General features: G+C 33.2%; 1 protein-coding gene across 2 annotated transcripts in view; it reads left to right on the top strand.

Moving 5' to 3' along the window:
• LOC119637258 (allatostatin-A receptor) overlaps positions 1–14,360 on the top strand; it is a 47,836-nt gene that overhangs the window by 3,457 nt on the left and 30,019 nt on the right. For both annotated transcript variants that reach the window (XM_038033137.1, XM_038033136.1), the window contains exons 2-3: positions 8,336–8,621; positions 8,735–8,885. In XM_038033137.1, coding sequence (XP_037889065.1) covers positions 8,336–8,621; positions 8,735–8,885 — 437 coding nt within the window. The remainder of the gene's footprint in view (positions 1–8,335; positions 8,622–8,734; positions 8,886–14,360) is intronic.

Below are 14,360 nucleotides of genomic sequence, written 5' to 3'. Positions count from 1 at the left end.
CTGACATGCATCATACAGCAATGTCGTCACAATGTCGTCGTGCACGATTATCAAAGCTCGTAATATGTTGTAAGATTTTTCCTTTTTCTTGGCTGTATACTACACAGCACACATCTGCCATAACTCATTTCAACATTGACTTTTAACGCATGTCAAATTAATTTATGTATGAATATATCAAGGCAGGTAGAGATGACGGTTTTTATTATACCGCATTACGGAAACCAAAATAAACTCTAGCATGCACACATATGCGCAGAAATCTAACTGATAAACAAAGGGTAAAATAATTAAGTCGAAGTTTCGTCGTTCTATACAATTTCATCTTATTTTGATGGGTAGTGGGTATCTGGCACGACTCATGACTATGGCTGCAAGTAAGGTGCAGAACCCTTTGCCCCATTATAATTCTTTAAACATAGTAGAATTTTAAGGAATTCACAAATTGATTGAATATAGAACATACGTAACCACGTTTTTATTTAAGCCTAAAAAATGTAAACATCACACTGTACAAATAAATGAATTGCATTTAGAACTTCTTATGACTTCAATACATATTTCAAAATAATCAGTGATTTCAAATCTAAAATACGGACTTCTAATGTTGGTTTTTTTTTTTTCATTTGTTTAAATAGATTTGTTTGTTATTTCATTTTATAACACTTTTTACCATAAATGACTGTCCCTTCATTACGTTGCTACTTTCAGTTTCACGTTTTCTGTGTAATCTCACTATGCCCATTGCCATCTCCATATTCTGTTACGATTCAACGGTAAAGAATGCGAAAAACGAGCGAAATTTACTCGGAATTTAAATCCTGCACTGATATCAATACTTCCGACAAAAAAAGTTGAGAATGGAATAAAAAAAACAGAAAAGAAATGAAAACATCTTAGAACAACCATTTCCGGAATTTGAAACTCTTCTTTTTTCCCTTCCTATATAGTACACTTTTTTGAAACTTGATGTACTCAATGAAATTTCAGAATTTTTAAATAAACACTTTAGAGAAACACCTTTCATCAAATAATATTTTCCAAAAAAGCTAATAATAATAAAGAGCAGATCACGTAGAAGAATATCTGGGCATGGAACCTAAATTAATCAGCAATTTTTGGTATGGAAGGTTTATAAATTACAAATGACAAACTTACCTTTCCTTTTAATACCTGCCTCTTTTAATACTTGCACTAAGTATGTAAACCGTTAATAAGATTTCATCTTCGAACTTTTTTGTTATATATGCACAAAAGATGCAAGAAACGCCCTTTCTTTCAAATTAAGCATAAGCAAAAGAGTTCACGCTTTTTTGCAAGTGTTGGGTTAGTTTTGATTTTTTAGAACTGGCTACTAATTATGTATCTTTTAGTTAACTAAGCTTCGTTTGAAAGACGGACCGTGAGAACCATTTTCTTGGGAGTTATGTATGGCTTTCGTCATTCGAAATCAACGGTCAAATTTGACGCTTGTTTATTTACAATGTATACAATTAATAACAAAATTATACAAACGTAAAATGATGTAAATTTTTCACGAAATAAAACAAAGTGAAATAATTTCATATTTTCATTTCTTAGGAAAACTTTTAATTGTGGAATTGAACATTGCATTTTGTATTAATATCATTGCTTTTTACTCCAATTATCTAATTAACAGTCTTAACTCGCCGAAGCTTGTGACCAATTGTTGTTATTGAATAATCAAGTAACGCTGAGGAATATATATATACATTAAGTGGTTCCTGAGTTCCTTTGCTCATATTATATTATTTTACAGTAGAGCAACTTTGAGATTAATGGAAAGGAAATCTTGTGAAAAGTAGAAGTGCTCTGTGAGAAGCTTCAAATCCTCTTACGTTACCTGAAAATGTTTAACTAAGTGATTTTATATATTTTTCAACATTATAAACATATTGTTACATGTAGATTTTTGCAAAAGTTTCGCGCGTCAAATAGGGGCTTTTGAATAGATTTCATGAAAAATTGGTGCGAGTAACTGCTTGTAGTGCTTTTTCTGCTCTTGGGACGAATTTTTGTACAACAAACGATGACTGAAATATTGCTAACATTTATTGAAGTGATTGGATGCAAAGACGGAACCCACATTTTCGTGACCACGCACAAAATGAACAAGGTTTCATAAGCCGAAAAGGCAAGCAGAAGCTGATAACGATATCCACATTTCGCTAGGCCTGGCAATAAATGAGGATATAGGAATCGGCATAGCTTCTGCAATTTCATGTCGATTTGTATTGAAATAAATGGTATAAAAGATAAATCCGCTTTAAGATATTTTGTGAAAATTAAAAAGTTGCCTTTTACTAGTATGATATAAAACTGGGATTGATTTATAATTCATTTTAAAACACTGTGCATTCCTCATAAGTACAACCACACGTTCATCTATAAACATATGAAATGAAAATGAAAGGACAAAATTCAACGTTCACAATGGAGATAATAAGTGAAAATAAAAAACGAATAAATCGTTCTTTTCCTTGTTTAGCTGTAACTTGCAACCATGGAACGACTTAAAGTCACTTTTAATTTTTGTTAATGATTGCACTATTCGCTCTTGGCTTTACAATTTTATTTCGATGTGTCATTAACTACTCTGAACGTGCTGCCTCAGCAAATCCAATATGTCGGGACTGAGAGTCTTTCCCAAATTTTTTGTGCTCTAATCAGACGCGCAACTACTTTTTTCTCTTATTTGGAATCTCATTCTCGGCCTCACAATCCATCAAGTGAAAGCTTCTATACATATATAAAAAATAATTACAAACTAAACTAACAATTTTTCATTGCAATTGTACTTACGTCTGCGTCCGACTTGTGGACGGAAACGCTTCGTTTGCATTTGCAATTTTTGATTGGCTATCGCCACCGATAAGTTTCTCATCTCGACAAATCTCTCTTCGTCCACAGTCAGTGTCACTTGCTCGCTTGGCACTCCTCCGGTTACTTGTAGGGACGATTTGTTGACACCAAATTTTCTTTTTGCTTTGTAATATTTCTACCGGCACCAAGTGATAAAAACTCGAAAGCATAATCTACTTATAATGAAAATTGCATACACGTTATTACGCACAACCCATTGGAATTTCAGGAATTTTCATGCTACCAAATATGCTCAAGTATTTGGTTCGGAAAGCAATGCGATTAATGGCAATCTTTTTTTTCGTTAAAAGTGCTTAACATTTCACATCATTTATTTTGTTATTCCTTGTATCATTATAAAAAAAGAAACGGCAAATTCTCCTTGTTTTCCCTTTATTTCCGAAATAATCTTCGAATGACGAAAGCGATATATAACTCTCAACGGAATGGCTTTCAAGGTACACCTCCCAAAGGAGATCTAGTTAAATAAAAGATTGTTAGTTTAGTTCTACTACCCTGCAGCCCACCCCACCTTCATTTGTACTGTCCTAACAGCTTTCAAAGGAAATAGAAACAAGCAAAAAAGTGCGAGATAGTTCCGCAATTTAAAAGTTTACAAAAGAAGAATTACGTTTTATTTACATAATAGAATGCTTGACATGAGACAGTTTATGAAATAAGAGGCACAAAACCAAAATTGGAAAGAGCTGCCAATTATATCGAATCACAATACCCAAAACCAATTTAGGAAGGACGATTAATAAAAAAATTAATTAATATTGTACGAACAAGTGTTTAGTATCCCACACATTTATTCACTTACGATCACATAATTAATTTTGCTTAATTTTTTTACTGCTTAAAAATTGCAGCATTTTTAAAAATACGGTATATAAAAGAAGAAGAAAAAAACGAACGATGTGAAGATGCCACCGGAACACTGCTTGTATAGTGAAACTATTAAGTATGCTGATTGTGATGATAATGAAAAATTTGTTGTAGAGGTGGCCTGTAGTGAAACACGATAAACACGATATTTATTTAGTTGCGTTTTGTTTTACTGATCATTTCTTACCGACTATTAATCTCTTTACTATTGCTTATAGGTAAATTTATATCGTAACTTATTTGTGCTTGCGCTAGTGTATTTGGTAAAACGAGGTTAATGTGTAATGTAGGTTATTGCTTAAAGTCACAGTTGTGCTAAATTAAGTTATTAGAATTAGAGTAAAATTTTGTATAATATTATGCAGAGCTTGCATAAGTTAAATTAAACAGCAATAAATAAAATAAAATAAAATAATATCGAACAAAACAACAATGCTACAGACTGGTAGTGATGCGTAACTATCTCCACATATTTGTTTGCTTTTGTTACATTTTACATTAAATTATCTCGATTAAATATATCGTCCATAGATAGCATTTATTGCATTTGAACTTCGGTTTAAATATTAATGGAAAAGCCATAACTCATTTAACTGCTAGAGAAAATTTCAAATATTTTGATTGAGTATATTTATTTAAAGTTAAGTAAATTATCAATAGCTTTTATACGAATTATTACAGAACTAAAGAACAAATCTTTCCTTAACTTAGTATAAAGTTAAAGAAACGGTCTTATATAGATATTTAAATCACTGTTTTCAACATTCGATTGATTTAGCTCGTCGTCAATAGCAACCTACGTACAAGAACTTCCAATGGTTTTGCCAAATTTAAATTGGATAACCTCACTCTTGCGACCAGGAGAATGCTTATAAAACACATTGCACAGGCGGACAGACGGATATGTTTAAATCGACTCAGAATTCGATGCTGATTAAGAATATATATACTTTGTGGTGTCTTTGATGCTTCCTTCTGAAATTTGCAAAGGTTTTAACAAAATAAACGTAGCTCTCATACCTCGGTGATGGTTATAAAAACGTTCCCGTTGCGTAAAACGTAAACGGCTTCAATTCAAGTGACCAGAAAATTTTCTAATTTGGCAATTCTACCTTAACAAGGAGTTCACAAAAATTAATTGTTTTTCGTGAAGACATTTTTCATGTACGTTGTCAGAACCCTTTTCCTTACGAGCAATCGGTGGAGTTCTTTTAAGCTGGAAATTTTGTATAGCCTACAAAGCGGATTTGAGAGTACTTTTGTTGTTGTGATCTCTTAATCAAAGATTAAGTCAACAACTATGCCAAGACGATGTTACGTAGATCGATCTCTGTCCGAAACCACACTTTACCGCCTAATTCCTGATTGAACATGCAGCAGGCGTTCATGGTTTTTATCTAAATAGTCATTGAATAGATGTAAATATTTTTGAGCATGAGTAAAATTTGTGTTCCTTGTGGAAATTTTGTCTTTGCGTCCTGTGTACCTTAAGGATCGTTAAAAAGATGCCTTCTCATTGCTAAAAAAACGCCTTTTTGGAACTCTGCAGAGAAATAAACTCAACGTCGGAAAATTCAACACCACAACAATTTGAGCGTTCCCATTTCTCAATAAACAACAACTCTTTTAAGCGTTGAAAGCATCGAATTCACTAAACCTTCATCGCAAAGATCTCCTTTGGCATTGAAAGATTTCTGTTTGTTCTCAAACAAGAAGAAGCTACAATTTTCAAAGCTGAAAAGATGGTCTTCAGGATTTCACGACATTTATATGACTGTTTACCGAAGTACGTAGTACAAGTTTTACAGTTGAAGTTGATTTTAATGCACTGAAAAAATATATTTCTAATCAAGAACTCATGACGCTGCGCAAAATTGGGGAGCCCACTATATAACCTTAGCGTACCTCTCTACAACTGCGTCTACTTCCTCTGTCAAAACAAAAAATCAGAAATATGAAAAAATAAAAGAAACAAACTTAACTTGTAAGATGGTTTTATTCTCCTTTCTACATAGTTAGAAATGCTTTAGAAAAGCCGTAGGGAGCAATAGAAAAATCGAAATAAAAATTACAAAAATTTGAGTTTGGGGACAGTAAACGAAAGATGCGTTTTTTAGCTCTGAGAACTTTCCGTACATATTGCGTTGTTAGGCTTTCGGAAACTAATTTTATCTGTCGAACCCCATGCAGTCTTTAACTCTACTAACTCATTAGAACAGATAATTTTTCTTCATTAAATACTTGAATTTTATAAGCGGATAACTTAGCGTAGTCATACACTGCAGAGTTCCGTTATAGCAATGAACGGTATCCAATTTCGTCTAATTTTTCTGGCAAAACCGGATCACAAATCCCATTCTCCAAGTATAAACGCTGAACTTGTCAAAATACTCTGTGAAATTTTTAGGAAATAAATGTTAAAGAATAACCTTGAATTCACATTCCTGTCAGACCGATCTCACATACATGCCTATACATATGATAAATGACTTGAAGCTTTGTAATAGTTTTTAACTGAAGGCTTCATCTAAATTGCCTAAGGTTATGATTGCCTTTTACGGATGTTTAATTTGAAATCCAACGCTAAAGGAATGCATTTGAATGCATTGTTTCACTTTATTTTCGAAAATGCTATTGTTCGGAAAGATGAAATGCTAATTTTTTCTTTTGCTTCTCATTGTGTACACTATGCTATTTCCTCTTTGGCACCGGCGCTCTATACGTAAAAGCGCATTTTCCTTGGAATTAGACAAACAATTTCAGTTGCTAAGTCTGTCCAATCACATTGTAATGCCTCTCGTCTTCCCTGTTATTTTGCATTCGTGTTCATTTGCTCATGAATGAATTTCATTGTCCAAAGTAAATAATTTTAGGACTATTTATTCTTATTGTTGTTTTGTTTTTTATTCATATGCTTCAAAATTGCTTTCGTCTGCTTGTAGATGAGCTGCCAAACAGGCAATGAGAATTTGTTCGGTTAATGCAGTGGTGATGATAAAAGGAAAATTTAAATTTCTACATTATATTACGTTATGTTAGTTTTATTTTACAGCCGGGAATTAACTATTACAATATCGACCGTTGGATCCCATTTACAAATTATTGATTTTTTATCATAAATTTTCAATGATAATACTCTGAAAAACTCGTTAAACACTCTGACTGTCTATTTGACCGTTAGATGACTCTTAGAACTTTCGTGATGGAAAATATTAGTAGACATTAATAGACAGTGTAAATCCACAGATTAAGTTTAAAAACAAGGATTATTGATGGTGCGTCTTGGGTAGCGATCTGAACTTTAATCCAAATAATTAGGAAGTATTACTCAAAACAGAAAAGCAGATTTTGTATCCAACCCGAAACTTCCTACTACGTGAAGGTGATGAATTGATTCCTTTAACGTAGTTATTGCTCTCCATGATATTCACCAGATTAGTGTCTTCTTACGTTCACCTTTACTCATATTTTAAAGATATTTTTCACTTTCAAACTCTTTTAATATACGAAGACGTACTTCCAGCCACAGAGAGAGACCTGAAAAAAATGATTTGAAAAACTAAAACAAGCAGCTAAAACAAGCAAATTAAACTTAATGGTGAATGTACTTAAGATTAAACATATTGTGTCAATAGAAAGATTGCGGCGTTTATCCCTTAAGTGAATGTAGAGTGGCGTTACTTTGGTAAAACTACTCTTATCAGTTCTTATTATAGCGCCTGTAAAAGCGTAGAAGGTCCAATTTAAACGGAAGTCGGAATTGCGTGTTGAGAGTGAACCAGAATGTTCAAAAAGTTCGTTATATTTTACAATATCACTTTGAGCGAGGCAATAATCGTTTGTCGGATCATGAAAAAATTCGTGGTGCTTTATTCAAATCAGTAGCGCGCGAACCATTTGCTCGTTTCTGCTATGGCAATTTCGATATTAAAGACGCATCGTGCTCTGGACAACTCGATGAAAGTCTTGAAGAAATTGATGGCATCGCCACAGATCTACACATTGACCACAAAACCGTTTCAAAGATTTTGCGTAAGGTTGCATACAAAACGAACCTCGGTATTTGAATTGATGTTATTAACTAATTAAATTAACAGTGAAAAATTCATTCGACCGATTTCCATCTGCTAGTTGCTACTGAAAGAAAATAAAGTCGAGCCCTTTTTGAAGAGACTAATAGTAGACGATATATAAAAAGCGATGAAAAGTAGACCATATACGACAATAATACACGAAAAAGATCATAAGCCGAGATAAATGGAGTCGCACAAAGTCATATCCGTATTGACGATACGTAAGGTAATATTTTTTGTTTGGTAGGATTGGAAGAGAACCGTGCATAACGAGTTGCCCTCACTTATGCAATTAAAGCGAGCAAATGAGGTAAAGGGACTGGACTTTGCCCAGTGCGACTACTATTCATTTCGTTTCAATGGGTTTAGTAGAAAAAGCATTTAAATTATCTATTATATATATATATATAAGTTGGTTTAGCTTTACTGTTATGCGATCAAGTTTTTCAGTGACATCATTAGTTTATAGTTGTTGTTTTTTTTCATTTCAGTGGTGATGGTTAATCAACAAATGCGGTCCACTACTAATCTGTTAATTATCAACTTAGCGGTTTCAGATATATTATTTGTTATATTTTGCGTACCGTTCACAGCTACCGATTATATGCTGCCTGAATGGCCATTCGGCGATCCGTGGTGTAAATATGTACAGTATATGATTGTTGTAACCTGTCATTGTAGTGTCTATACATTGGTATTGATGTCCTTTGATCGCTTTCTGGCAGTTGTACATCCCGTGACAAGTATGTCATTACGTACCGAACGCAACGCCTCAATGTAAGTTACTAAGTGTTTGTTACGCAAATAACGGTTGCTATTAATAAAAAGAGGTGATTAGATATTTCATTTAAAGGTATTTTTTTGTTTGTTACTATCCCTCATTCTGACAGGGCAATAATAATGGCCTGGGTACTAATAGTGACAACGGCGATACCGGTGGCCTTAGCGCACTCGGTACGTTACTATCATTATCGGGGCCGTCATTATACAGCATGTGTGTTTTCAAGCGACAATCAAATGTGGAGTCATCTGGGATTTCAGGTAAGCAAAGTATTCGTTAAACTCTATGCAAAACCCCAGGCTAAATATTTTAGAAAAAGAAACAAACGAAACAAATAAAATTCAATGTTTGGAAAAAGCGCCAGAAATCTTACATAATACATTCAAATTGCCACAAAGATGTTTTATTATTCAGTGTACATGGACAAAAGAGTGTCACAAAACAATCAGCAGCCGCGCTTACTTAACTCATAATTACTATGGCATAGGAGACTTAACCATGCGAACTCTTTTCCGTTAGCCGAAGTCTATGAGGCCAATTACTTTAGCTAACGCTTAAAGTCACATTAGACAAACGCGTGCCAAGGTTCACGATTAATTCTGGCCCTAGGTGCTTGTGCAAATGACGGCAATCCCAACAAGTACAGCAAACATTATTCGTTAAAGATATTTTTTGATATTTTATTTACTGTGCATAAAAATGAAATTTAAATAAACAGATATGCGTGCATACCATACACATCAAATTGATGAATACACTATCATATTTTCATGAAAAGGAAGAGATGTTGGTGTCAAATAGTGAATGCAAACAAACCAAACCTGAATATTTTTTGGCCTCTAATGTTACGTTTTTAAAGTTAGCAATTTTCGTTCATTTTTCAACCATTTAAACAAGTTTGGTCACTTTATGTTGAAAATGTAGGTTTTTAATACGTGACGCTTTTGGCTTGTTCTGGATTTAATAGATAGATTCCATCATATGTTGGTATATTTACGAAAAATTGGGGTGTTGCGTTTAAATAGCTGACCTCGATTGTAGTTTAAGAGAAATGAAACGAGAGTTGGCATTTTTGGTGCAAATCCATCCACATAACACGTAACGTTTTGAGATCAATTTGGATATTGGAATTTCTTTGACAATTTGGGTATTCGATGTACATAAGACAGAACATATTTGATTTTTTAGTATGTGATAGCCCATTTCTTTTGCGAAGGTGCGCATTAAGATGGTAGATGAGCAAGGAAAAATATATTCTTTGTGACATCCGCGTATCTAATTTATTGGAGATCAGTTTGCCTGTTTATGTCGTTATGTCTATCGTCAACGGCGTTATTCACATTATTATTCAGCTATTAGTTACAAAGTACATAGCAACTAATATAAGGATTATACAATCAGAAATTCTTACACCACAAGAACTCATGCTAGTAAATATGTACAAAATTTAAAGAACTTAGGTCAAAGTTACATAAACCATGGAAACTATTCAATTCGTTAGGAACTAGAAAGAAAACTTATACATACATGTATAAAGAGAAAAAATATATAAATATATAAATGAGCGATAGCACATAATCTTATTGAAAATGAGAACATTCGTCTATACATATATAAAAATACACATATATATGCATGCATCCGAATATACAGCAATGCAAAAACTATATATATAAAACTTGTTGTTGAAACAATATCGATAACAAGGACAATGGAGGGAATGTAGAGAAGGATTATATGAAAGTCTATTTGTTTTGAAATGAAGACAGAGTGGTTGACTTTATTGTGTAAAAAAATTAAATTTTTTTCCTATATGCCTCAAGCTTTTCTGTATAAGCACACAAAAGCGACTGAGACAAGATCTACTTTTCACCTTTTAGTGCATTTTAATAGAAACTTATTTTATATATATATATATATATATATATATAAATTTTTTTTTTTTTTTTTTTTTTGTCTTTAATCTACTACAACTTGTATTCCACACTCCTAGCTCTTAATTTGATATTTGATGGGATCTTTAAGAAAAAAGTGATCGGCTCCTTCTTTGCGGGCACCATATCATTGTATGCAGAAAACTTGGTTGTACCACATCATATTGTCATTAGAATTACACATTCAGCGTGGTCGCATACACGGAAATACATGAATTGCCATTTGGAGATGAAAGGAAATTCAATAAAAGCTTCTAAGATGCGTTGAAGAGCCGACATATGAAAGAGACAGTGACCAGCTGTGAGCACCAATTTTACATGTATGCCTTGAACGAGTTTCTAATATATAAACTTCGATCGTTGGCCTTTTGCTCTTCGCTGTGTATATGAATGATTACTTTAATATGTTTAGCGTAGCATCGCGCAAAGCCCACGCATTTGCTGACGATTTTGAAGGATATGAAGGTACCGTTGACTACCAGTTGGATTGCATTTCCCCTTGGGGGACTGTGAATGAACTTGAGGAGAATTGGGCTAAAAGATTTGCGATAATGTGTCGACCCTCACATGTACATCTGAATCTTACTTTAAGAATAGATGGTGCTAATGTTGAATTTGCAAATAGCTTGAAAGATATAGCGGTGATTGTCGATAATAAATAATGCTTTTGTGCATCCCTAAATTCTCTGTGCTCTCGGATCAATTTCTTGTTTAGAAAGCGTTATTTCTTGAATGTCTATACGCCCTAGAAGTTTATAGTTCCACGAATACTTTAAACCTGACGAAATTAAGATTATTATATAATCGTATATAACTAGCTATACATTGTCCTTGAGGTAGTAAGACAATATCTCAGGCTATGTTCTACGTTTTCTAGGTTGTTCTTTCGTTAATTTTATTAAAGTTCGACTTCTCCTTAATCTCTATAACATTATCTTACGGAAGGAGCAGAACGAGCTTTCCAATCTGTTTTCTTTTAGTAGGTCATCTCGAAATAAGTTTCTGTTCATTCCTCGAGTCACATCCTCTTTGGCCCAATCCTTTTAGATAAGAATCATAAGAGATTTAGATAAGAATTATAACTTCTTGCCTGGGCAGTTGCTACAATTCAGATGCCGTTATCTTACTTAACAATAAATAAATACAACTCTCATTCTTAAGAGAACCATAGCGCAGTTGGCAAAAATAATAACAGAAAGTCCAAATATCATACAAGTCAAACATTTACAAATACACATATTTAATTTAATGATAGAGACCTTAAATAAATGCGGTTATATGATATAAAAATAAGATAATATTCTCGTGATTATTATACAACCGGCAAATTTACTAACCTACAAAGTACCGATACGGTTAGCGATTAAGTCAGACTTCGATAAATATGGGACACAAACCTGCTGCACTTAAGCTATCTGGCAAAGCTCGCAGGAAATTATTGGCATTAATTGTAGTTATGATAATAACGCCATTTATCCATTCATAATTACATATATGATGCCCGCTCTAAAACACACGGTATCTCCAGCTAACCTAAGTTACAATGTTGTTTTAATATTTTCGTTACAGTAGAACAAGTTAAAATGGCTGGGGAAAAAGATAATTAAGCACACGACGGGAGGCCAGACTGTAATCGTAATGAGTGGACATCCACTCCTATTGATAGAAAAAGATAATATAGAAGACCAGTAATTGTCGGTTTGCAAATATATGACAAACGAACATGAACATGGTGAAGCCCCTGTAGGAGGTTGTAAAGCGGAAAGTAAGGAGAAGATTTCCATCTTCGCCACCGTTGAAACAATTGGCGATTGTTGTGGTACCAAAATGGAACAACATTGCGTTAGGAATTATTCAAACCCACTACATATCTATTCCGCGAAGAATTGCAGCCGTTCTGGTACAACATCTCATTAATAAATATTGTTGATATGTCCGGTGTTCATATTATTTTGTCGATCTCCTACAAGTAGGAAATATACTTTGCTTAAATATCCGTAGGATAATAGCCTCATTATAATCAGTATATTAGCGAAAAACCATGTGTAGTGGCAAAAACTTTACACAAAATCTTTTTTGTGTTCTTAGAAGCATTGATGTTGAATATGTGCCATATTTGTAATTCGTTAGATAGTCTATTATGAACTTTTCGCAGTTGAACACTATTACTCTGAAGTACGCCGAGATTTTTACTAAAATTTCATGGAAACTAAAAGAAAAACTCTTAAACGATTTTAGTTCACATATATTTTAGCCGGTTCATAATAGCGGTTAATAGAGCGTTTGCTCGTTTAATAAAATTTTGCGGTGAAAAATAGTTCACATAGACAAAGCTTAAGCCTGCACATTTTTAAAACAAACATAAAAATTTGGCATTATTAAACAGTAGCTGGCAGTGATGAACGCAAAGAAAACCTGATTTCTTTAGAATAATTTCACGTCGTTCATGATGAAGTTTCCTATCTTACATGAAAACTAATTTCTCCTCAGCGAAGCCAAGCAATTGATAAAAAAAAAACTACGCAATCGCAAGTTGGTAAATCGTTGCAAGAAATATGCAAAGTACCAAAGATAATAAATTGTCGATAAGATATAAAGTCAACCAGTCTCACCGTTTTCGATGGTTTCATATACGTGAACATTGTTCTAAATTATTTACAAACTTAAATCGATTTCTTCTTCAGGTGATAAGGAACAGATGTTAGACTATTATTGTGGCGCTCACCGAGCTTTCCAAGGTTATTATTTTTCACTCAATTTTTGCGACCTTGTAAGTTATAATAACTGATCATGACCCAACAGCAAGAAAGACATGATTAAAAATTTATGTACTTTATGAAGACTAGGAGGCAGTTTTTTTGTGCAACAAACAAAAGGCAAACCTTATATTATATTATTCATATTTTTTCAACTTCACCTTTTGAATTTTTTAAATCGGCAATCGGCAAAATTTTTTTAAACAATTTTACAACCTTATCCTCTCTGACCGACACGCAACTTTAAAAATCTTTAGAAAGTAAAACTACATAGTTAAATACGTACATGTATTATAAGGAGGGTTTACTAAAGCTGGAACTCGTCGGTATTTCTTGTGTTTTCTCACAGGGAAATTTATTGTATAAGGGCTCGATTGGTAGTCAGCTATTATTATTGAAACTAACTGAATTATCAGCACGTTACATACGTAATTGAGTATTGATCGCTTTAAAATAATTATGGAATCAATATGAAATCTGCAGATCTTTGTTTTGTCTGTGGTCTACCACGCCGTTTCTATTAGCATTGTGGATTGCATTCTATGTATTTTCTTGATTTTTGAAGCGTAAGTTCTGCACCTTACCACTATACGATAAGACGCAACAGAAAAAAAGGAGAAAAAAGTAATTTTTTGGAAGCAGGAGACAATTTTAATTAGTCCTGATAAGTTCACGCTTAATAATATTTAAAATTAATTATCAGTCTTTAATTGGTTTACAAGGAAACATTTAAGTGGCAAAAGGCAGATGGATAGCGGCGATTTCATTATTTCGGTCATGATAATGGGAATAATGTGGGTGCATTATCGTCGCAAAGCAAGAAGATTCCCAGGAAATAACGCCTTTCATCTCCGTGGAATTATTTGACCAAAATCGAATTTAATAATACACATTTAACTTAAATTTTGAATCCATGCGAGTTTATTTAAGTAAAAAATTAAAAGTGAAAAAAGTGAACAAAAATTTCATTTATAATCAAAAAACGCAGAAAAGGTACCTATGCAAACACAAAAAATATTCTTTGTTATGCAAATAACTATAAATG

Source organism: Glossina fuscipes, unplaced genomic scaffold (genome assembly GCF_014805625.2).
Source record: "Glossina fuscipes isolate IAEA_lab_2018 unplaced genomic scaffold, Yale_Gfus_2 59, whole genome shotgun sequence".
Taxonomy (NCBI): Eukaryota; Metazoa; Arthropoda; class Insecta; order Diptera; family Glossinidae; genus Glossina; species Glossina fuscipes.
The sequence above is the reverse complement of the archived record's forward strand: the minus strand, read 5'-3'. Positions and strand labels throughout refer to the sequence as shown.